This window comes from Rhinolophus sinicus, linkage group LG01 (assembly GCF_036562045.2).
Source record: "Rhinolophus sinicus isolate RSC01 linkage group LG01, ASM3656204v1, whole genome shotgun sequence".
NCBI classification, from domain to species: Eukaryota; Metazoa; Chordata; class Mammalia; order Chiroptera; family Rhinolophidae; genus Rhinolophus; species Rhinolophus sinicus.
Genome location: NC_133751.1, coordinates 27,215,723 through 27,242,250, shown reverse-complemented (window position 1 = coordinate 27,242,250; position 26,528 = coordinate 27,215,723). Strand labels below are relative to the sequence as shown.

Below are 26,528 nucleotides of genomic sequence, written 5' to 3'. Positions count from 1 at the left end.
TGTGGAACTGGGGGTGTCATCTCTGTCCTTCTTAGGATGACTTATTACCCAAGAAATTGCCGAAGAGTTAGGAACATAGCATCCTACAAATTCACAGCTCCCATGTGGATTTGATCCATTATGTTCTCCTACTTCTCCTCTAACAAGCTCAAGTCTGCAGAAGTACATATCCTGGACATGGGATCGTAAGCCAAGTTCATCAAACATTAACTGATATTATTTTTCTTTGATTGAAGGAGGCGGGGAGAGAGGCTGCCAATCTCTCATCGCCTGCCAGCTTTATAGTCTCATCCCCCAGCTTAGTGAAAGCAGAGAACTGCCCAAGGGCCAATTTGTTTTGAGGGGAGTCCCACTCACACAAGAGGGAGGTAATTAGACCTCCCCTGGGCAGCCCGAGAGGTATTTTTAAAAACTTTACTTTGGCAACACAGACCAGAAATCATTCAGACTGGAAATCATCTGAGCCTCGTGTAATGTGGCGTGTTGAGTTAAAGCCAAGTTAATATTTAGAGGATTATAGAACTCTGACAAAGACTTCCATAAAATTACCTCTGGAGTTAAAAGTGACAAATGGGAAAGAAATAACAACCCCAGCCCACTGGCCTTCACCTCCACCATCCCCCACAAGTAAACGCACACAGGACCAATGGCTCCACCAGAACTTTCACACTTGGGATGCCGTTCCTTGCTCTAGGAGGAATGCAGAGTTTATCTCTGGAAAACGGCCTTTGTTTTTTGAACAAATTCTCTCCTGTCTTTTTACCTAAATTTAAAAACCAAGAGGAGGAGAAGTGAAGGAGCAGTGAGTGTTTATTATAAACTCGAACTTCTACCTACTATTTCCCGACTTGCCAGCCTGTTGGAACCATAACTTGTCTTAACTCCCTGCCAGCAAAACAGTGTGACAAGCCCTGGTGGACTAATGTCCAGTGACAGAAAGTTCTCTTTCGTCCCTCTTGCAGATTTGGCTGCCTTGGTGACTCTTTATTATGACCCCTGTCCCCTGACTTCTTGTTGTACAAATTTCCATATCATGAAAAAAGAAAGACTGTAGAGAAGAGAAAGTCTTTGTGGTGAGATTTCTATTCATTGGCCTCATACCTAGAGATTACTTTTCTGGCCCACGCATTTTATCGTTGCTTCTTCACGCTTCTTATTTGGTCATTTGCAAATCTCTCTTCTTACTCCCACTCTTGCTTCTAGCTTCTAGCCACATTTGACAGGATGCCTGTATTAATTTTCAGATAAAGAACAAATAATTTTTTAGCGTAAGTATAATCATTTTAGTATAGTATAATACAATTTTAGTACATCCCATTAGGGACATGACTGTTCTTTAAAAAAAAAAATTGTTGTTTATCTGAAATGCAAATTTGGCTGGGTGTTCTGTGTTTTACTTGGTAACCCTACCCAGAGACACCTGCCCTAACCCCTACCCTGTTATGTTGCATAATAATATAATCTGATGTCTATTGACTGCCTATTATGTGCTAGGAACAATGCTTCACCCTGGTTCTGTCATTTCATCTTCCCAACAACCCTATGTGTTAAGTACAGCTATGGTCCCCATTTTATAGATGGGGAAACTGATACAAAGAGTGCAAAAATAAAAGAAAGCTCTCCATAAGTAAGAAAAAAATATTTTAGAAAATCAGAAACTGATCCAATAAAATTATCTAGGGAGATTTACTATAATCATGTGACATTTGAAGGTTTGGGGGAGAAATGCTATTTGTTTTCATGCAGCCCCAAAGGGGCAAGAAGAGACTTGAATTTGGGGAGGGCAGACCCACCAGAGTAAGAAAAGGAACAGTGAGAGAGGGAGCAGAGGAGCCAGAGTAGGTGAGAGGACCATCCAGGAAGCCCCGCAGGACTCACCTGTAGCACGGGTACTGCCCTGACAGACAGGGGAAACAGGCCCCTCTCAGCTGGGTGGGTACTAAATGGCCCCTGAGGCCCCTGAGGCCTGGCTTTAGGGCTCCAGCTCCTAGATGTGGCTGGTGGCCACCAGCTTAGCCCTTGTCCCCAACTCGTGCTGGGGGGCATCCTCAGACAGAGCTCAGGAAGCTGGCAGAGGGTCTCCACTGCTTCTACTGGCCCAAAGAGACTTCTACTGGGAATAAGAGGGCGAGGGAGAAGAACTGGAGGCTGAAACCTCCGTCCCTCCCAGCCTGGGGTGACTGGGGAGGAGCAGCAGCCTCCTTCTGACTCCAGGCCCTCCCAGACCCATAGGAACTAGTAAGGTCTAGTCACTGGGACTGGTCACAGTAACTGGAGGTGGAGGTTGGTCTTTAAAAAAAAAAAAGAGAGAGAGAGAGACAAAAAGGCTCTAGTCTCCTACAAGCTTTCCTTTTTTAAATGTTTTCTTTTTCAATTACAGTTAACATACAATCTTATATTAGTTTCAGGAGTATAGCATAGTGATTAGACATTTATATAACTTAAGGAGTGATCAGCCTGATAAGTCTATTATCCACCTGACACCATACATGGTCATTACAATATTAACGACTATATTCCCTATGCTGTACTTTACATCCCTGTGACTGTTTTTATACCTGGCAGTTTGTACAAGAGGAAGGGATTAAGATATCCTACGAGCTTTACAACAGGAGCTGTGGTCTTAGTAGAGAAAGCCATGGCTTGGCAGGGAGAGATCCAGGAGAATAACTGCCCCGACCCATCTTTTTCCGTCTAATTTCCTACTGGTACTTTCCATTGGCCAAGCCCAACCTCCTTCCCCACAAAAAAGTTCTTATTTTAACTGTTTTTATAACTGAGAGCTTCATGTAAAAAGAGAAAACTGGTAAATTTGTGATAAAATATTCCTCTAACAACTCATATGTTTTGAGATTTAAAAATTTGTATAACACTCAATATCTGATATATGCATATGGGGGTATACTTTGTGCTTTACTAATTTTTAAGTTTTGATAATCTCTATAGAAATTTCTGAAAGAAACTTCAAAAATAAAGGTAGTTTTCATTTTTGAAATGTGATTGGGTTCCAAGGCATCAGAGAAATAATCTTAGTTTTGTGACTATACACAGACTAACATGAACAGAAAATAACTCCCGCCACCCACAGAATATCTCAGCTTGAGAGGGTTCAGTGGATCTTTTAACATTACCCTTGGTAATCATCATGATTTGTAAAATACCATCTAATGATAGCACCATCTTGGTTTCATTTGGAATAGGAAATGAAACCATTTCTGGCCAGAAGATGTCCAAACCTTTCACGTGTTTGTGGGCAGCCAGTGTCATGTATGTGTCAGAAAGAGAAGCATGGTCATGAGTACCCTTTATTCCCATATGCTGATTCTTGAAATCTACTCATACATATTTCAGTCAAGCATGGTATGGATCATAAATTTTCCATTGTAAATGAAAAAAACCATAGGAAGCTTATAAAAAGTATATAAAAATATATTTAAATTTTCTCAGCAATAGCATATGAGACATAAACAATGTCCTGGTTACCTAATGGATGATCTAGTCCCCTTCCCAGCTTGCACCATTAATATCTGTCCCTGGGCTGGACTAACGGGGATTCCCACCACTGAGGACCTAAAACTAAGAACCCTCTCTCAGCCAGCCTCAAAGGCTGCTGATTCAACCCTGTCAACAAACCTTCCCCAGTGATCACCACAGACATGGCCCCAGAATGGGTGGACTGTAACTGAAAAAAAAAAGTGTCACCAGCACTTTTGTCTTGGTTTTCCTTTAAAAAACCATGCCATTAAAAAAAAAAAAAAAAAAATGTATTTTCTCATCCTTACCTAAGTAACTATGCCAGGTTTACTTTGGTCCTTAGGAGAAAAGAGCCGTATGTTTGCAAAAGCCAGGTTGTTTCTGTACGTTTGAGGCCTTTTCCTCAACCTCTAGGAAAAACGCTAAAGAAAATCAAGTAACTACACACAGACAAACCAAGACGGAATCGTTAAGCCGTCTTGGTGAATGGATTTCTAGGGATTATTAACGTCTATGTTTATAAGGACAATATTGATACTAACCCCACATGATATGATTGATAGTGATTGTTAAATAAAAGTTAAAGTAGCTCTAGGCTGGCTCATATTAGAAGGCAGGTTAGGGGAGATAAACGCTGGTTTCTTTTCCATAATCATTCACCACCTTAGTGAGTATCAGAGAGTTATTTCTGTAGCTTGTCCTTAGTTCTTACTCTCTCTAAAACATGGTGTGTGACCTTAGAGGGGTTCCAAAGTTATTCCACAAATAGCCCCTGCCTTGACGGAGGTAATTTTAATGACCCATGGAATGTTTGATAGCTTCTGCCATAAAAGATATTTAGAACTATTAATCTCATTCATGGGAAACCTCTTCCATCCCACCTTTTAGCATTCAGAAAGATGTTTCTTGCTTTGTACGATGAAAGAGTCACACTGATTTCCATAAAATTAACAAAGCCATGAGTTTACACAGTCCATTTGAAATGTTCTTATTCTAGCAATTTCAGTACCAACAGATCGTGCGTGTAAATGTTCTAGAAAATGTCTGGCATGAGTTTCATATGAAAGGCATGTTTTTGGAATGCAGAATAAGAATATGGTCAGTGAGCATAAAAACTGCTTTTTATTCTCTGAACCCTTCAAAGGCATTTCTAATACAAAGTTGACATAAACACCAATGTTTCTAAACTTCTGGCAGAATAAGGTATAGAAACAATTTCAAAGATTTATGTTCATAGTTGTTACTCAATAAATATTTGTTAAGTAACTAACAAAAAAATTATCAGGTAAGGTTTTCAGTTCTGAATAAAAGGCAGTTAGAGAGTAATGCTGCTCTAAAGAGTATATGTAACCAGCGTCTAATGCAATGATTTTTATTCCTTTAGTAGAAAAACCAGCACTGAAATCGAATTCCCTGAGAAGCTAGAAGGAACCAAGCTCACCATATCTGAAAATGAAGACCATGAAAAGCTCCAAGTTAAAATACAGGCTTTTGAAGATAAAATAAATGCTGAGAGCAATACCCCTGGCTCTATCAGAAGATATAGTTTGGGCCAAGTTTCCAAGGAAGAAAGAAAAGACATTAGATTTAACAGGTATAAATTTTGTTTCGCTGGTTTTTTAACGTATGTGATTCCTATTTGCTGTTAGTTTTGTTATCACACTCTTATGGGGTAGTTTTTAAATATCTTTTACCGGTAGCCACCCAAAGTTCTTTTTGTGAATGAAATGATGAAATGCCATCCACAATGCGTTCATTATCCAAAGAAACTTACTCTTTTAAAAGGAGAATACAAATGGAAAATAAGCCTATGGTTTATTTAAAAAAAAAAAAAAAAAACACTTCTAAAATTCTATAGATGTGCTAATATTGAGAATGATACTTATCAAAAGCTTCTCTTGATTTCTAACGAAAAATCTGAAGCAAAAGCAGAAAAAGGAATATAAATATGTAAGTCCACTATTTTCCAGGCAGTTTTGCCATGAAATTGATTTTTAAATCTTTGTTTTGGGAGGGGGCCTAGATCTGTAAAAGTTTGGCTTATTACATAATTTGGTGGTCTATGTTTTATAAAACCTGTTAACAGCACTGATTTTAGATTTCACATTGTAGAGGGAGGAACTTTTGCCCCAGTGTTATTCTTCTTTATTTTCCTTCTCAGTGAATGGTATCTCCACTTCTTGACCGTCTCAACCTTCTCTTTATATTATAGGTCAAAGAGTTTGGCTTTGCACACTGTGCTGACAAAGGGCCTGAGTTCAGATGATGAAGAGCTTGTTGAGAGTGGAGATATACCAGCCAGCATCTCTCTTTCAGAAATAGACCCACTTAGCCAAGGCCATGACAAGTCACCCTTTAAGCTAGACCCTGACAGATCACCGCTGGGAAATTCTTCAGTTTCACACCCAAGTATTCTACACATAGAATCAGAGAATTTGCCAGAAATGGTAAAAGAAAACTGCCAGGAAGAAACTCCAGAGACAACTCCAAGACCTGTAGAATACCAAGATAAGCTCTGCTTGCACTTAAGGGAGAACCTCAGTAAAGTGAAAGCATATGCTGTGGAAATCAGAAAGAAGATTCCAGTGCCTGATCAGTGTACCATTGAAGGTAAGTGCTCTGAACTCCCTAAACTTGAGAGATTTCAGACATCACTGAAAAAAGAAATTCTTAAATGACATAAATTGCCAAACCCTTTTCTGGATTTCTTGCAAAATAGATCATTTTGAAAACACCCTTACATTATTTTAATTGTTTTTTTAATTATTATTATTCCAGTAAGGTCAATAATCTTTTTGATTCCTGTCTGAATCTACTTAGGTGCTTTAATCTACTAACTCTAACTTTTTTTTCAAACCTTAAGATGCATTGTTTCTGGTTCTCTGTTCCTAGCGTTCAGGAAAATGCTGGAAAGGGGTCTGTGGCCCCCAAAACAGGTTCTAGGGTAGTGGTTCAGCCAGAGGCATTTTTCCATCCACATGATCATGTAAGAGAGCCATGCACAGAACTGAACTCTAAGGGATCTTTTTTTTCCCCACTCATTCAATAAGCACTTATGAAGCTCCTATTGTGTGCCACGTGCTGTGTAACGATTCAGCTTTGTATGAGATTCATCTATGACCCAAACAGATACAATCCCTGACATCTTGGAAATTAGAGTATAGAAAGAAAAGGGCAAAGCTATTTTCAGGCAGTGATAGAGGTCAGGAGCCAGTGAGAATGTGAGCTAATCAGAAAACAAAGTTAAAAAAAAGGAGGGCAGGGGCCAAGACTTCCCCTGTGTGCATACATAAAGGAGGAGCCCAAAACCTCAGGAACATTTTAAGCAATGATGCGATCAGTAACAATGTCTTGCCAAGCTGTGTTGAAGATGAGTTCAAAAGGAGTAAGGACTATTGATCACGTCTTTATTTACAATTTCGATATTTTGTTCATCATGGACTTTTTGCATTAATTTTGATTTTTAAAAATATTATTTATCTTGAGTACTAAATTTCCTGGTGCTCCCTTACATTTTGTCTGGCTCTGGTCTGGCCCTGGGAAAGATGATGGGTTTGAGACACAGGTACTAAAAATGGCAGAGTGGCCCGGGGCAGGCTCACCCTTCTGGTAGTGGGTTACACAAGTTTGGATGACCCAAAGGCACTGTCGGGCTTATTAGACCATTCTACAAATGTTCTTAGGCAACAGCCGTGTTCTTCCCTGGAGATTTAGATGAAGGTCCTAGTCCTCTCTTGGGACATGACATCTTTTCACAAGCTACAACCATCATTGAAAAGCCAAGCAACCCACCTTTCAGAAAGAAACATAGCTAAAGGATAGTGAATCCAATTCATATTCACCCATCTACTGACTATCACCCTCTTCTAGGTTTAGGAACTAGGAGAGTTTTCCAACTTTACTTGCTCTCCTGTCTCCCACTCCGTATCAGAGGAAAGAACATAATCTCATGTTAACAAAAAGAAAGGGTGTAGGGTTCAAGGGTTTGGTAATGATAAGTATTATTTAGTATGTCTGTATAGAATCTGACATTTTCAAAGGTGTTTACATTAATTTATTGATTAGCCTTATTAAAACTTTTTTTCAATGGTGACACTAAAAGTGATATTGTTCATATTCAATATAAGTTTTGGATAATTAAGTATACCAAGACTTGGGAACAGCTAAAATCAATAAAATTCAATGGACAAACTCTTTACAATTGTTAGTTTCAGTAATAACCTATGTTTTAAATGTAGAGGTTGAAGAATTTAATATAACAGAGGTTAAGCAAATTTTCCTGTTTGACAGAGGAAGTCTGTAGCAAATATAAAGCCTGCCACATTTCCAACTACTGGAATAGTTTATGGTTTTTGTTTTAAGTTTAGCCAAAAACATTGAAGATATACTATACAGTGAGTTATAATCTTGTGAGAATGTGAAGAAATCCTGCAGAGTTATTTCAAGCATCTAGTTGTCAAAAACACATGATATTTCTTATTGCCTTGAATTATTCTGGGAATTTGAGAGTTAACTAGGTGACTTGGGTTTTTTTTTTTTCAAACTATTGAATGAATCTATCATATATATATATATTCTCTTTTGATGTTTCCACCAAGAATAACCTAGAACTGAGTATGTATTTTTAAGTTGACACTTTGGAATTCATTCATATTTTTGTAATTTCCTGGATGTTCCCAAGAAATTCCTTGCACAGATATATGTGTGAGGGATAGAAGATTTATATGACTCACTGTAAATACATCCACCAAGAAAGGCCTCATGCTGACTGCAGGGGACATGTTGTTATTATTTCAATGATTGTGTAAACCATTCAGCAAAATGCCGGCAGTCATCTGGCTGACACAATTTTGCTTGTTCTCATGAGTTCACTCAGCTCAACAGTATCGTGTCTTTCCTTAAAAATTTCCTGAAGAAAGATTTAGGCTTAGAAACTGTGTTATATTGAATGTGTTGTTAGTACATAATGTTTTGTTGGGATTTGGTCTTTCTTGTTAAATTATGCAAGGTGATCAAGAAACAGAGGGAGAAGTATGAAGACCACTTCCACAACACTGAAATTAAAAAACACAAATAGCCAGCAGGAAACAAGAACAACAAAGCATTAAGAATAATTTTAGACTTATGTTACAAAGTCCATACTATAAAAACGTGACAAAACAACCCTTTAAAGAAATTCTTTTGGTATTGGTTTGAATTGTATGCAAAACTGATATTCAACTTCCTTATTTTGACCTTAAAAAATGGTTCAACCTAACACTTCAGTAATAAACTGTGTTGAAGGAACAGGTACCTCACTAATTACGATACAGCAGAAATCAGTGTGTAGTGAATCAAGGTCACAAATAGCATTCTCACCCCAGTCATCCGTCTTATTTTTGCATGATATTGATCACACTGGGGAAAGGCAATGGAGTGTTACGAGATCAGCACAAATCTATCATCATGTCTGGAAAAATTGTCAAACCCCAAGTCTTTTTTATAAAGATTTTTATTAAAAATATAGCTAACATACAATATTATATTAGTTTCAGGTGTACACCATAGTTATTCAACATTTGTATACATAAAGCAGTGATCACCATGATAAGTCCAGCAATATCTGACACCGTACCACGATATCACAATATTGCTGACTATATTCCCCATGCTTGTACATTACATCCCCATGACTTATCTGTTTTATATACCTGGAAATATGGACCTCTTAGTCCCCTTCCCCATTCCCAAACTTTTTAAAATTACCAATTATAGTTGACACTCAATATTATTTTATATTATTTTCAGGTATACGGCATAGTGGTTAGACACATATAATCTAAGAAGTGATCCTCCTGACTACTCTATACCCACCTAGCACTACACATAGTTATTACCATATTATTGACTACATTCCCTATGCTTTACTTTACATCCCCGTGACTGTTTTCTAACTACCAATTTGTACTTTTCAATCCCTTCACCTTTTTCACCCTATACCCAACCCCCTCCCATCTACCACCCCAACAAATCTAGTACCCATCTGACACCGTACATAGTTCCAATAGGAACATTATTGACTATGTTCCTAATGCTATACCTTACATCTCCATAACTATGTATCAGCCAATTTGTACTTCTTAATCCCTTCCCCTTCTTTCACCCACATCCTCCCTCCCCCTCCCATAAGGCAACCATCAAAATGTTTTCTGTACCTATGAGTTTGTTTCTGTTTTGTTTGCTAATTTTGTTCTTAGATTCCATACATAAATGAAATCACATTGCATCTATCTCTCTCTGTCTGACACACTCCACTCAGCACAACACCCTCCAGGTCCATCCATACCACTGCAGATGGCAAGAACACATTCCCTTCCATGGCCCAGCAATATTCCATTGTATATGAGTATGTACCACCTCCTCTTTATCCATTCATGCATCCACAGACACCCAGGCTGCCTCCACACCTTGGCCATTGTAAACAATGCTGCAATGAACATATGGATGCATATGTCCCCTCGAAATAGCATTTTAGATTTCTTCAGATAAATATCCTGAAGTGGGATTTCTGGGTATTTCATTGTCTCTTCTTATAGCCTTTGCTTTAAAGTCTATTTTGTCTGATATAAGTATTGCAACGCCAGCTTTTTGGGTTTTTTGTGGGGTTTTTTTTTCATTTCCATTTTCATGAAATATTTTTTCCATCCCTTTACTTTCTGTCTGTGTGTGTCTTTCAATCTGAAGAGAGTCTCTTGTGGGCAGCCTATGTAAGGGTTTTGTTTTCTTATCTATTCAGCCCTCCTATGTGTTTTGATTGGAGCATTTAATCCATTTATATTGAAAGAAATTGTTGCTAGATATGGAGCTATTGCCATTTTATTATTCATAATTCTGATCTTTTTTATTTCCATCTTCAAAAAGTTCCTCTAACATTCCTTGTAATACTGGATTGGTGGTGATGAACTCCTTTAGCTTTTTCTTGTCTGGAAGCTCTTTATCTGTCCTTTGATTTTAAATGATGGCCTTGCTGGGTAGAGTAGTCTTTGTTGTATGTAGGTCCTTGCTTTTCATGACTTTGAGAATTTCCTGCCAATCCCTTCTAGTCCGCAAAGTTTCTGCTGAGAAATTAGCTGACAGTCTTATGGGGGCTCCATTATAAGTTACTAGTTGCCTTTCTCTTGCTGCTTTTCAGATTCTCTCTTTGTCTTTAACCTTTGCCATTTTAATTATAATGTGTCTTGGTGTGGGCCTCTCTGGGTTCATCCTGTTTGGGACTCTGCACTACCTGGATTTATATGTCTATTTCCTTCACCAGGTTAGGAAAGTTTTCAGTCATTATTTCTTCAAATAGGTTCTCATTCTCTTGCTTTTTCTCTTGTCCTTCTGGAGCCCCTATGATGTGAATATTGTTATGCTTGATGCTGTTCCAGAGGCCTCTTAAACTATCCTCATTTTTTTTTTAATCTTTTTTTCTTTTTGCTGTTCCAATTTGGTGTTTTCTGCTACCTTGTCCTCCAAATCGCTGATTCAATCCTATGCTTCATGTTAGTCTGCTGGTGATTCCTTCTAGTATAGTCTTCATTTCAGTTATTGTGTTCTTCACTTCTGACTGGTTCTTTTTTATGGTTTCTATGTCCTTTCTTATGCTTGCTACTGTGTTTCTATCTCTTTGTTGAAGTTTCACTAAGTTCCTTGAGCATCCTTATAACCATTGTTTTGAACTCTGTCTCTGGAAAGTTGCTTGCCTCCATTTTGTTTAGTTCTTTTTCTGGAGTTTCTCCTTTTCTTTAATTTGGGACATACTTCTTTGTTTCCTGATTTTGGCTGCCTCTGTGTGTTTTTTTCTATATATTAAGGAGATCTTCTCTGTCTCCCCATCTTGCCGAGTGGCCTTATGTAGTAGGTGTCCTGTGGGGCCCAGTGGCACAGTCTCCCTGGTCACCTTAGCCAGATGCTCCAAGAGTTTCCCATTTGTGTGCTCTCCTGTTATAGCTGAGCCTTGATTGCTATTGGCATGTCAGTGTGTGGGATTGACCCTCACGCTGACTGGCTGTGGGTTTTGCCATGTCCACAGCTTATGGGCTGCTGTGTGGGAGGCGTAACCCACTGAGTGGGATTTGCCCCAGTGGGCTATGATGATTGTCGAGACAACCCTTTATGTGTGCTACTTGTGGGGCTAATTGGGTGGTGCTATGCTGCAGTCTAAAGCAAATCTCTGAGTATGTTGGTTCTGGGACCCCTTGGGAGGGGCTCTGGTGCAGGACCAATTAACCCACTATCTATAATTGCCCAGGGCCTACTAGTAGAAGCTACAAAATGATCCACAGGTTTTCGCTTCCTGTGCTAAACCTAGAGGCACATGGGAGAGGCCACACAGTGAACTGAGGATGGCTGCCACCAGTACCAGGTTCAGGATAACTCTGCAAAACGCCAAAACACCCCTAAGCCTGCTGTCACCTGCCAGCTCCCTTAAGGTTCAGCCACTGATAAAGCCTCGTGTGGTACGTGAGTTGGGTGAGGCAGGGTCTCTAGGGAGTCACTAGAGTAGGAAGTGTTGTGGTCACCAGACTCTGGTTTAGACTCTGGTTTGTTGCCAGTGCTGAGCATGGAGCTACTCAGCAAAAGCCTCAGAACACACCAAGGCCAGTCACCACCTGCCTGGGGCCCATTGACTCTGATAAGTTTCTAAGAAATAGTGCAATGCAGGAGGGGCTGGCTGCTTATGGAGAAAGTGCATCCAGCTGTGCATGAGTTAGATGTGGTGAGGTCCCAGCTGAGTACGCAGGGTGGAGCAGCAGAGCTCACCAGGCCAATCAGATTCAGATTTGGCCTGTGGGGGCAGGTTCAACATAAGAAAGATGGCGTCTGCCTGCTTGCTGCACAGGAGAAGGGCTCCTCGCTGGGAAAATGCCAACTGTCTTCCAGTCCTCCCCCTGTTGCTACACCCCTCAGTCTGCTCCCCGTATGTCTCAGAGCCCCTCCCAAGTCACCACCCCTCCGCTGGAGCCCAAGGTAAGTGCCTCTGGGTGAGCGAGTCTGTGCACCGGCTATTTAAGAGGATGTCTGGGTTTCCCACAGCCTTCCATCCCACCCGAACGGTCAGAATCCCCACTGTTTTTCACAGCCAGATGTTGTGGGGGCTCCTCTTTCTGGCACCAGTACTCTGGGCTGGGGAGGCTGGTATGGGGGTTAAGGTCCCTCACTCCTCCAAGGGGAACCTCCACAGCCGAGATAGCCCTCCTGATTTTCAACCACCACAGAGCAGTTTGGGAACCATTTTGCATCTCTACCCCTCTGACCAGTCTCAACGTGGCTTCTTTTGTATATTTTTAGTTATAAGACTTCTGTTTGCTAGACTTGAGATGGTTCTCCAGGTTATTGTTCTGTAATTTAGTTGTAATGTTAATGTATTCACGGAAGCACAGTGTTTATCTACTCCGCCATCTTGGATCTCTAATCAAACCCCAAGTCTTATTGAGGTTGGGTTGGGTCAGCAGTGTCATTCTGGGTATAAAAGAGCCTGTTATTCCCAAGTCAGTCATTTTCTCCTGGGCCTTAGAGGCCTCTGGCACTGGTGCAGGTTTGCCAACCATTGCAAGTTATGCATTCATATGTAAAGCAATGATCTAATATCACTGCCTGATTATATTTACATACAAGACCAAAGGAATCTAGTTCATCTGCCAAAGGGCATGTTAAAAAATCTGAATCACTGGTATTCATTTATGTGAACAAAAATGATTACAGGTTTAAAACCAAAAAAAAGCACATGATATTGAAATACATCCTTGAAAATCTGGCCCATCACTGGAGTTCCATAAAGGATGATATAAAAGCTTACAAGAACCCATCAGTGCTGCTTTGGTTAGCTTTGAAGTATTTCCTGATTGGGTGAAAATACATCCCATCTGTAGAGCATATCAACAAGCCTGACTTGCAGAAAGCTAATTTTAAAGCTAGTAATGTTGTCCTTTCTCTAATAGACCCACATAAGTTGATTTTTCTTGACTTGAACAGATAGAAGAATATACAAAACTGGCATAAAATCAAGGTCATTGTAAATATCACAAAGGAGGTGCTATTTTCATAGCTAAAATAAAACTTCCTTATTGAAATTTTGCATGTAATCAAGTCCAACTTCACGTTGGGATGACAGGAGGAAGCACGCTGACACCAATCTTGACCTCTTTCTGCTCAGATGGTCCAGTCTGGGGGGGGGGGGGGTCATAATCGTAATACTCATCCACTTAATGTTTTTGGGGAGGCTGCCTTCTTTTTTAACTCCTTTGCTGTGATATTTGGATCTTTCTGAATGAACACTGACTGCAGCGTTCGAGTTTACCCCATGAGCTCAAAAACACTTTTCCCTCTACTGCAGAGTTTGGGTATATATGCATAAAATAGTCAAAATAACTTTTTATTTTTTGACGATTTTTGACACATTTTGGGGAGAAAAAAACTTGAAATCAATTAACTCTGTGAAAGGGTTAAAATACTATAGATTGGTTTCCTCATGAGACTAGGACCATGTATCCATGGGAGACTTGTAGGATCTGGAGGCAGAGAATAGTCCTAAAGCTTTTTCTGATGATTGGACAGGGAAGAAGAGCAAATAGGAAGAGGTTACAAATGTCCTGATGCCTCATTGCACTGAAGTGGTCCCTTGGGCCTCTGTTTAACACTTGTTAGGGAAAATTTTTCTTGGTATTTTGGGATTTATCTTGAATTACCTTACTCACTACTTTCTATTTCTCCATAAAGTCAATTTTAGTCAAAAGCAGACAGATATAATATCGCTGGGTTCTCCCCTTTACTTTCTCCTGCCACATTCATCTTGGTCCCAGTCACTTGCAGTGGCCCATGAGAAACATCCAAGTAATAAGGCTAAAGGAAGAGCTACAAATCCTTTTGAAAAGATCCCCTCCAAACTCTTCTATTGAGTTAACACCAGATTACTGTTGGTCCGCAGACAAGAGAAGCTGAAAGTCCCAGGCAGGTAACCACATTACCAGTAAGGATGTTAAATCTACAATGTAATATATTGCAAAGTCCCACTAGAGGACATCAAATAACTTCATTTCTCTTTAGTTAAATTTTCAAAAGCTTTTCTTTCCTAAAAAAAGTATGATTTTCTTTGTTCAAATAAATAAAGTGCTCTAACTATGCTATTGGACAAAGGGGTGCGTTGCTTATCTGCATCTTGGCTTACCTGATATTCATCAATGGATAAGATGTATCTTTTTTTTTTTTTTAGTTTCAGGTGTACAAAACAATGTAATAGTTAGACATTTATCATTTCTATCCCTCACACAGTGATAACCCCCTCCCCCCCGTCTACTACCCCTCTGACATCGCACAGAGCCATTACATTTCCACTGTCTCTATTCCTAATACTGTACTCCACTTCTTGTAACTATATATATATAAAAAATTGTAGCTGACATTCATTATTGTTCAGCTTCGATAAGATGTATCTTAATCCAACTGGGAAACAGCTTAAAGTAAAACTGGTAAGCACATGTACACACTTGGGCCATTTTGTATAGAAATTCAGAAAAGATTATCTGCCTGTAAATGAAATGAGTCATCCAAATCCTTTGAAAGGTCAGTTTCCTTGATATTGTGTCCACCTTGAGTATGTCCCTAGTAGGTTTAAAGGGACCTTGCTAATAAATAAACAAATAAAAGTAAATGCATAAATGGAGCAAAAATGCACAGGAGTGCATTTCAGTATATCTAACCATAAATGTAGTCATATTAAAAGAAGAAGAAGGAGAAAAAGAGGTGGTTTAGCAGCAGTAGTTTGGTGTGACATATTTCATAGTCTTAAATATTTTCTTCTAAAAGTATTATTTTTAAAATAGAAGATTATATAGCATTATATTCATCTGCAGGAGTATTTTTATCTATGTTTAGGGAAGCTTGTATTCAGAGATTATTATCAGTTGTCTATTATTGTAGTTTGGAGACTGTTTTACTCCAAAGGAGTAAAGCATTTGCTGTACAAAATGCTCCTGAGACACTGATGGTCCCAGCAGAAGAGTACATTCAGATCCATTTTGCCACAAACCAAATTTCAAGACAGTGAATGTTATTTTTCCATTTACTTCCTTCATGAAACTGGCAGTATATGCCCTATAGGGAAACAAAATGGTCCCTGGATATTATCAAATCTCATTTAAAAACCGAGCAAATCCATGTTTCTGAGCACTGTTGATGATGAAGAGCTGGTAGCAGGAAACTAAAGAGAGATTATATGGCTGGGTAAAGCGTTTCATTGTGACAGAGGAAAAGGAAAAAGAAGAAAAGATATTTTCCTCTTGTTTGCTCCACAACAACCATCAAACTTTAGATGATGTAGCATTTTAAAATATTTTTCCCCAAACATAAGGCAATTCCATAGTTAGCAATCAGGGGTCCAGACATATGATAGTTTGGCAGGCATTTATTGGTGTTACAGTCCATTTTCAGGGAGGAGCATGTTTACAAACTGCAGATGAGTCTATCGAAAGCAGACAGAGCCTCTGCCATGTATTGGCAGGCCCACTTGGAGTGAGTGAAAAAACACGTTCCTGGGTTTTCTTTGTCCACATGGGTACCCTGGCCACATTAGAGACCGTTAAGAAATTATAAAATGCAATTTTTATTTGAAAAAAAAACATTCAGTGGACTTTTAAAAATAAATTGTTTTACAGAAAATAATCATTTTTCAGGTTCAATAGTTACATCAATTATCCAACTCCATTAAAATAGGATGCCACCATTAAAATGAGCCACAAATGCAGGAAATGCGAGTATAATACCACTGTAGAAAATCTGAGTATGATTATGCTTCTCACCCTAAACCCCCTAATTTCTAAGGAGGCTTGCAGATTGACTCCTTTCACTAGTAATATCATTTAAGTTTCCTTCGTGTTTTTTCATGACTTGATAGCTCATTTCTTTTAGTGCAGAGTGATATTCCATTGTATGGGAGTATCCAGCATTGTAATATCACACAGAATAGTGTCACTGCCAAAAAATGCTCTGTGCTCTGCCCATTCATCCTGACTATTCATTCTTCATTCATTCACTCACTTACTCATTCTACAAATACTTCTGAATGCCTGCTACATGCCCGCATCATTCTAGGAATAAATAAATTCATTCTCAGTGAATAAAATAGTATCCTTGCTTTCACAGAGGCTGTTCTAGTGGGAAAAGACATACCATAAATAATAGAAATGATGTACAAGTATGTAGGGTGTTTGAAAGTGTTAATGCTATTGTAAAGGAAAAACAGAGCTGCCTAAGAACTAGCACAAAGAGAAGAATATATATGGACAGGGAGAGTTCTAGAAGGACACACATCAAACTATGACGCTGGTTTTCTCTGAAGAATCAGATTGGAGATGAGGGTTGAGGAAAGGGAGAGGGAAGGAGAAACTTGCACATTTTAAAGTATACATTTCTGCAAGGTTTGGAAATTTTTTTTAACAATAGTATTTGGCTTCAGTAATAGAGAGATCTGGTAACGTTTACCCAGATGATAACTCCAGACTCCCCAGCATCTTGTCTAACCAGAGTCTATAGAATTGGTTTTCAGCCCCAACTTGCGGTTGGGCAGTTTGAATTCCTCAAACAGGTTACTTCATCTCCTTGGCCACCACTTCCTCACCCTTACCCCAAGAGTGTATTACGGGATCATGGGTTTTCAACCTGTGCCCTTAAAGAGCTTCAGGAGCTCCTTTGAAGGGGTCCAGACCCCACCCTTTCCTCCTTTCCCTGCCCTGCAAACAGAGCCAAGCTGACTTGGCTGGGTTTACACATTGGCCTTCCTGATAGATGTTTAAACCAGGAATTCTACAGCTTAAAGAAACTTGAAAATCACTCAGCTGGATCATCTTTGAGGTCCCTTTTTAAGGTCATTTATGCTCTAAATTAATTATTTCTGACTGCCTTATGCCTGAGCTAGCAAAATGTAAAATGTTGGTTATTTGGCCAAGCTCTTCATCAGCCTCAATTTTATATCTTCAATATAAAATTAAGATAAAAATACACTTTTCTTTCATGGTAATTTCTTGCCCTTTCTCCAGATATCTGTAGTAATCATCAATTTACTACAGTTTGTTGGGAGAAAATAGGCCACATTGTTCAATACTTTTGAGACTTGTCTCACTATCCGCTATAATTTATTAATATCTATCAAATAGCAAATTATGATCAGCAAATTAATGTGTTGTGCCTGCCCTGGCTGGTCTATTTCTATTCAAATTGTTTGGGTTTTCCTTTTTTAATGGAAACCAATCTTACTTCAAATCGTGTATGGGAGCCTAAAAAATATATAATAAAATTAAAAGATGATTCACTGAATGTGAGGAGAAAAAAACAAACATACAGAAATAAAATAAATCCAGTAGCTATTTTTCAAGAATGTGTACCTGAAAATTTCCACAATTGCTAAATGTGGTTTGCAAATTTACTTCTGAGCACCCTAGTGGCCATAGTAAGGAGGGAAATAAAATCAGTTAAAAATCTACAGTGTTCATAAATAAAAGTATGATAATTGCCCAGGAGGAAAAAGTGAAAGCCGTTTATTTATTTGGTTGATGACTGCTGTACTCACTGAAGCTAGTTCATCAAAAGAGGTGTTTATATTATGCAACAAACGTGTAACCACTAAATATAACAATAGAGCAGTGTTTCTCAACTAGAGGCAATTTTGTCCCCAGGTTGGAGACTTTTGGTAATGTATAGAGACATTTTTGGTTACCATAACTGGGAAAGGAGAAGTAGGTGCTACTGGCATCTAGCAGATGCTGCTAAACATCCTAGAATGAATATAAGAGGTCTCCAAACAAAGAATTTCCAACCCAAAATATCGTTTGTTTTTCAAAATGTGGTCCTTGGATCAGCAACATTGATATCACCTGGATACCTATTAGAAATTCAGATTCTTAGGCCCACCCTAGACCTACTGGGTCAACATCTATAGTTTAACAAGATCCCTCAGGTGACTTACAATGCACATTAAAATTTGAGAAGCACTATTACTACAGGAATGAGACATTCCAGCAGGAGATGAGTTTTCTTCTGAAGAACACTCGCAGACACCAGGCTCAGTTGTCTGGATTGTTCATGGCACTCGATTTGTGGTTCCCATTGTCCTTTGATCCTTCTTACAGAAAAGGGTAAATTGGCTTGGAAGACAAGGAACTCTACTTGTTTGTATATGTTTGAATTTTTAGTGTGTGACCTAACTTTTTATGAACATGGTAGTTTTAACAGCTTTAAAAGACCTACAAGTATCAAGTATGTTTCAATCATGCTTGGCCACATTGTGTAAATGAATTTGAGACACATGAATTATATTTCCCTTAAACTATGCAGAGAATTAAGATTAAGAAGAGAAAAAAAAAAAAAGATGTGAGCTTTCCTAAACCCAAAACATTGAAAGGTCGATTGAGACATCTATATTCGAGTTCACCTATCATTGATATTTAAAGGTTAATCCAATTGGCCCTTATTCCTTTTAATAGGAACTGAATTATTGAATTCCTTGTATTTTGGACCATCTTTCTTCTATTGAATCTACATAATTTTTTTCTAAGTTCTTTTACAAAGAACCTTGAAAATATTTAAATAAAAGTTATCTTTTCCAATAAAGGTAGACAGTTAAGATTATTCCTACATCCCTGTCACGTCTTCCTACTGAATTTTTATTTTACAGTCATATCAGTTTATAAATAGTTACACCCTGGGGATTTTTGTTCGTTTTTTAGCAAAGCCTTTGAACTCTTATAAATAATTGAATCTACTGTAAAAAATTAAGATAAACGTAGAGGTATTGCTTACAAGATTGATATTGTACAATCTCTCCATAATTCCAATGTCAGATGTATATTAAGCACTTAGGATGTTTGTTAATGTTTCTAGAAATTTTGTCATGTTACATTTTGCATTCCCTGGACTATTGTATATTTTTAATTTATGTGCCATGAAAAGAATATTCTGTCTTCTTAAAGTAATTCAGTAACTATATAAATTAAAGGGTTTATCTGAGAATTTAAAGCACTACAATATGAGGAAATTTCCAAAGCAAAGAATAAAACAATAACATATCGCCATTCCTGCTTTGTTCGAGTGTTATCTGTGAATACCTTTAATGTAAATTATAGTGCCCTAATGGATAAGGGAACCCATCTAAGTTCAAATTAGAAACTGGTTTTTCAAATATTTGGGGTATAAAGAAATTCCCAAATGCTTTTAGTCAAGCCTTGTTATTGTTAACTTTTGAACTCCTGCACATTTTAAGGAGATGTAATTCATGTGTTTCAAATTCATTTTCACTTTATCCATCAAGATATGGTTTGGCAAACTCTTCTGATCACTATGAGGTGTTTTACTGATAATAGAAATCCCATCAAGAAATGACCTTTGCTGGTTAAGAGGAGACTTGTACCAGATTGCTGTAATGATGACACTACTGACTTTTGTAGGAAAATATATATATATTTTTTTGTTTTCTGGTCTTGGTCACACACTTTTCTTCCATCTCAGATCTATTAGAAACAAACCAAAACCTAACTTGACATAGAATCTTGAAATCAGCTGGTTGTGGGCAAGGTTTGTACAGGAAGATGTGGATATAGGCCTCTCTACCCATTCACATTAAGTATAATTGGGCTTGGAACTACCGCCATGACATAGTGATGAGGGTTAGGGACCATAAAGAGTCTGAGGAGAATTCCCCTTCTCTTTTCCAACCCAAAGTCTACACATTACCACCTTCTTGGGCAGGAGCCTCTCCTAGTACTGCATGCCGTTGTCTTCTCACTCTTTCTCCCTTTCCTCTGGACAGAAGGGGCTGACATTCTCCAGAAAGATGAGGGTCTGGAGACACAAGGACTCAAAAGGGAGAGTGTGGGGGTGGGGTGTCCCCAATGAGCAGGCACCCCATGAGAGCAATCGCAGCGTGCAGCTGCTTTGCAGCTGCTCACCCAGTGCTAGTCCATACCAGCCCAGGAGGACAGCAGCCTGACATCTTCGGTGTCCAGCTAACCAGAGCAGAGAATTCCATGCTGCAGTGATTCCAGCCTGGGTCAGCCCTGGCAGCCAGCTTAGGCCTTCCCATGCCACACGTCACTGCTTCATCAGATAAATAGCCTTCCCAAAATACCTCTCTGTGCCCTGGAAGGGGGCTTCCTGGAGCCTTTTACTCTTCTCGTGTGAAGTTCCCTGCTGGGCAAGCAGAAGCCCAGGGCACCCGGTATGGTCTCCTCAGCCCGTGGAGCCCTCAGCCAGGCCCAAGGTGGGACAAGAGTCACACTCAGAGCCTGAAGCGAGTTCTTGGGCCTTGGAATAGAATTCAGGATACCTTTTTCTAGGATTCCAATAGCGTGGCTTTTAGGGCTCTGGCTTAAATAACCCAGTTATCTAACATCCCCCACATTCACTCACCTTCTGAGATACCCACAGAGAGTGTCGGGTGTGGAGTCCCAGAGCCAGAGTTAGAGTGGGGCATCCTCACCACTGAGACAAGCGCAGTCAGCGCCGTAGGTCTGAGCTGCTTTCCTTGTGACATCCCTGCAGGCCCTGCGCCTTCTCTCACCTCAGGGCCAGGCACAGAGCAACTGCTCGACACACACAGGGGAAGGAAGGAAGGGAGGGAGGGAGGGAGGGAGGGAGGGAGGGAGGGAGGGAGGGAGGGAGGGGGGAGGGAGGGAGGGAAGGAAGGAAGGAAGGAAGGAAAGAGGAAAGGAGGGAAGGAGGGAAGGAAACAAGGAGGGAAGGAAAGGCATGGAACAGGCCTAGCAGGCAGTGTGTGTACCATTAATGTGTGAATGATTTGCAATCTTCCTGTCAAGTGGACTTGAACACTGCATGTGACTTTTCACTCATGGTTAGGCTGAGAGTCTTAATTTAATTAGAAAAAGAAAAGTTAATTAGCTTGTTACACAACATAAAAGGTTGAAAAGCCACAGAAACTCCCACAAATAAAGAAATTACATCTCAAACTCCGCATTAAAAATGAGGCAAAATGGCTAATCATTCGCCGGGAGTATGTGCATGGTATTTTTCAAAACATTTGATATATTGAAGAAAATACTGAATTAGTGGAAATTCACAACTGTTAGTTCTTTTTAAGTAAATGAGCTTCACTATAGTTATTCATAAAATTAGAGGAGACACGCAAGTGTGAAGCTCTTGGGTGGGGTAGTTAGCAGCATGGGTGCCAGCAGCCAGGGTGGACGCCAGAAGCTTCTCTTTTATAATAGTGACCAATTCGTTGCATATTCAAGAATTAAATGAGATAAACATCCAAAAAATATTACTCTTGAGAGCTTTTAGTATTTTTAACCTGAAATTCAATCAGTATGCACATTGCAGTCTCCAGCTATCATGGACTTTAATTGCATATGGAGTTTAATTTTTATCTGTAGGAGACTATGGAGTTGGGGGATGAGGGCACAGTGTAGCTTCCCAGAACCCCCAACACCTATATTGAGGAAAGGCATGCGCTGAGGGTAGATGAGGCAGACTTCTCCTCCCCAGGACAGTTCCACAGATGTGTCACCTGTGGGGAGAATGATCTTATTCTCCAAACTGAAAATGGTACATGTCAGCTGCCAAAAAAAAAACACCACACACAAAACTATGTGCCAATTTACTTATATCCAATGGTTTTCAGACACAGTTCTCAGTTTCTGAGTACTTTGCACTTCTGAGGTTGATATTGCCTGAAATTATTGTATGTATAAAACAGAATTAGCTCATCACTTATCCCTCAGCAGGCTAGCCCACTATTGTAATAACTTTATGACAGCTGATAGAGTAATTGAATCTATCAACTAATAGCACAGCCCGATGTTAATCCATTTCCTGGTGGAAAAATGTTCCTAGTGAAGTTAAATTTATTTTACAATTATGAAAGTATGATGTTCACTGGGAAATTTCGAAAGTGAAAAAAAAAGGATAAAGAAAATAATCCTTAATCTTACCATTTTACCATTGTTAGAAATTTTATATTTTTCCCTCCAGGACTTTTTCTATGTTTTCTATGTTTTTTCTATGTTTCTATGTTTTAAAATATTTTGACCTTTTATAGAAGGGCTGCTTTTCAGAGATACTCACTTTTTAATCACGATGATGAAATTTGGGTTTGAAAAATGTGGACTAGTTTAGAAGTACAATTTAAGGATCTAAGCCAGCAGTATGAAATTATAGTTACCTTTTGCTACAAAATTTTAGTAGGATAATCTTCTAAATGAAATATTTTTGTTGAAGCACTGGAAACAACAGACCTGCTTGTCAACTAAGATTTCTTTAATATGTGAAGAGTTGTCAGATTTCCCTCTGTGAGAACATTTATCTCACAGCTATATTGGATAAAAGATACTGAATCTGGATTAGTGCCTTTCTTTAAAAGGATGTTCATTTGCCATACCTTAGTAAAATATTTCTTTCCTGCCCATGGCATTCACTTTGACCCCAAGATTAAATGTAATAATTCCAAAATTTTTAACATTCTTCAAACAAATTTTAAATATAGAAAATTGTTTGCATCAACTCTTGCAATATTAAGCATTGTTATCAGCTTGCATTCTAGACCAGAGGTCGGCAAACTTGTTCTGTAAAAGGCCGGATAGTAAATATTTTTGGACAGAGACAGGCCATATAGTCTCTGTTACAACTACTCACTCAACTCTGTCATTGTCATGTAAAAGCGTTTATAGATAATACATAAATGGGTGAGCATGACTATGTTCCGATAAAACTGTATTTAACAAATAAGCAGTGAGTCAGACTTGGCCCACAGCCATAGTTTATCAAGCCTTGTTCTAGGCAGTTCGTTTTTATTGACTGCCACCTTCACCTGGAGTTATGTGTTAGATGGTGTTTCAGGATTTCTCACACCTCTCCTAACTCTCTCTATGTCTCTCTCTCTGTCTCTCTGTCTCTCTCTGTCTCTGTCTCTCTCTCTCTCTCTCTCTCTCTCTCAAGACTTCCAGTTAACATGGCTGGTTGAGCACATGTTTATCTCCACTACCACTAAAATTCCACTTAAATGATAATAAAGGAATTTAAAGGTGTAAGCTTAGGAAAATGGAGGAGAAGACAGCAGACAAAGGATGTCACCAGAATGTTTGGCAGAATAAAGGAGACGCAAACCTGGCAGTAAACAGTGCCTGGGTAATACCATTTGTGGTCCAAGAGAGGCGCTACGTAAGAGGGATTTTGTACAATTGCGCTGAAATCTAGTGACCTAGTGTTGGAGGGGCAGCAAACTGCTTCTCAGGGAAGCTGGGTCCTAATCTGAGGCGGTGAATGTCTGAGTTGCCACAATTGGCTAATTTGTAAAACTCCAGTAAATGGATGGGGGTGTAGTGGGGGCCTGACTCCAACTGTAAACGTTTTGGTATTCAATGAGCTTTTGGAATGAGAAGAATAGTACCAATAAGAACTAGCAGTTTTGACACCCAGTGCTGTTACTGCTATTAAGCTATTCTGAAACCCTTTCCTTACAGTCTTCTTTCCACGATCCAAAGGAGCATTGGCTCATATTTGCAGTGTCATTTAGAATCCACTGATGAGATTCCATATGTGAGGAAGGAAGGGCCCCCAAATCAGAAGACAAGAAAGGGCAGAAAGAAGGCTGCTGGGATACTCATTTGCATGCCTGGGTCTCTGTCCACAGAAGGAAGCCCCACAAGGAGAGAAGCTGGTAGCTATGGTGCCCGGTTGGCTATTCGGGTGTCTCACTCCACAGCCCCATGTGAGTCCGGCAGACAAAGGCAGGGTGTTAGGAAGCTGTGTACTCTGTTGTGACAGATGCACCCTTCAAGGGTCACTGGGGTCATATAGAATAGGCTTCACTAACTCTGAGCCAATAACTCCCATCTCTTTTTCCCAGCACAGTATTTGAAAAATTGATGAGGAAAAAAAATGCAAAGTTGACTGAGGGTTTGTTCTTTTTTTTGAGAAAGACACTTTGTGTGTTCTGTTCTCTCTTTTGTCCCAAGGCAGACACTAGTTAAATTTGGGTCCTGCTTGTTCTACTCATAGGGAAATAAATTGGACTGCTTGGGTTATTACCACCACCATCACACGATTGTCTTTCCTTTGATTTGATTTCCTTTCCTCATAATAAATTGTCCTATCTTCTCCCTCCCTTTGATGTTCTGTCTCCTGTTCTCAATTCATTGTATTTTGCATTTCCTTATCCCATGCACATTCCTTTCAGTCTTTAGTTTGGTCTCCTCTGAGAATGTCATACACAAAGCACTCCCTAAAGTCCCATACTCACAGACTTCGGGCTTTTCAACAGCAGCTTCTCGGAGACCATTTCCCTGAGCATAGAGCATCATAATATCAATGAAGGTATTTAGGGGAGTGGGCTGGTTACTGATTTTTCAGTTGTGACAGAAGGTAAAATTAAAATCACATTAAATTCAGCAGCCCATCCTCTCCACATGGATTAGGAAAGGAATGAAGCACAAGGGACCATGAACCTCTCCTGGGTGTGGAGCGTTATCTCTGCCATCATTTTCCACTAGATGCTGTCTGCTCATGGTGGTTCTCTAGCCTACTGGATCTTACATTAATGTGGACACCTAAGGGCCGTCTGCAGACAGCCTGCAGTTGGTTACCATCGGATTTATGCTAAGTAGTAGTTGTATTGGAGGGAAGACCAACTCAGCAAGACCAGAGAGAGGTAAATAGTGGGCATTTGCCATGCTGATGCTGCAGGAAGAGCTTTGGCCAGCCTCAGGTAGAGCAAGGTCCATGGTGGTTCAAGCATGATGGAAGAGTTATAATCTTAAAAAGGAAATAAAATTAACTCTACCACCTTTTGGTATACTCTTTATTACCATCTTATTCTTGGAGTACCATCTAGTCACATCATTTTCGATAAATTCGCTGGATCTGATGTGAGTTGCTTTATATGAATGCGATCTCTTGAAGCTGGGGGACCTTAGGTCAGTCATTCCTCTATGTATGCTTGGGAATTAGACTACCCCTCTGACAGAAATGGTTTTGAAGTTCTATTCTGAGAGTTGCCAATGAATCTCAGAGGTCACCCGGGCCAAGCTGGCTTTGAAGTCATCTATCACAGTCAAGGTTTATACAAATTTAAAAAGAAAAACAACAGGCGACCAGGTCTGGTGAGGTCTTTGAGGCCTGTGTGCCAGCCCCATTGTCCAGGTTCTTTCTGACCACAGAGCCCAGACCTGAACCACTTCCTCCTCCCCCCTCACCTCGCTCACTCCTGCCTATCCTTTAGGTCTCAGCACAAACATCGCTTCCTCAGAGCAGCAGCCCTCTCTGACCAACCCCAATCTAAATTAGCTGTTCCCATATTGGTCTGGGGCAGGAGGGCATTTTCCTGTTTTTTTCCTTCATAGCACTTATCACATCTTTATTTTTGTGTATTATTCTTTATTGTTTGTCTCCCTCATTAAACAAAATAGGTAACACATCTTTTATTTACTACTGCGTACCCAATGTCTGTACTGCAGGAACCCAGTAAACACATGCTGACTGAAAGAGCTTTTGAAAATTCCTATGAGTCTATGTCTATATTAAATCCTTTCAGTAATATTTTTTTTTCCTTTTTTCCTTTTTTTTTTTTTCTTTCTTCCCACTGCTTTGAAGAAGCAGACCTTTATAAGGAGCTCTACTGGCCCAGTTTAACCTTTGTATGTCTGGACATTTTTGGATTTTATTTCTATAGATTTTATTTTGATTAACTTCTTCCATTACCCTTTCAAAACAAACAAACAAGAAAAGAGGGAATTACTTGTAAATCATTGAACAAAGAAATATATGTATTATAAATAATAGAAATAGACCACCATTTGGTTTCTGCTGTTGGTTTGCCTTTGTATCAGTTTTGGTATTAAGAGGCTGTAAATTGATGCTGACTGTATCTGGATGTGACTTATCCCTCTAGTTTTAGGCTCCAGTAATTTCCCACATGGACTTGCTGTTTCTAAATGGGTCAGCTTATCACTTGTAAGAATAGCTAACTTTGCGAAGAATCATTATGGTGCTGACTGCACATTGGATGAATAAAAGAACAACTGAATAAATTA

General features: G+C 39.4%; 1 protein-coding gene across 2 annotated transcripts in view; it reads left to right on the top strand.

Moving 5' to 3' along the window:
• VEPH1 (ventricular zone expressed PH domain containing 1) overlaps nucleotides 1–26,528 on the top strand; it is a 206,871-nt gene that overhangs the window by 109,203 nt on the left and 71,140 nt on the right. The window contains exons 8-9 of one of the 2 annotated variants that reach the window (XM_019732040.2): nucleotides 4,859–5,068; nucleotides 5,687–6,084. In XM_019732040.2, the coding sequence (XP_019587599.2) occupies nucleotides 4,859–5,068; nucleotides 5,687–6,084 (608 nt within the window). The remainder of the gene's footprint in view (nucleotides 1–4,858; nucleotides 5,069–5,686; nucleotides 6,085–26,528) is intronic. The other variant, XM_074326922.1, reaches the window with a different exon arrangement.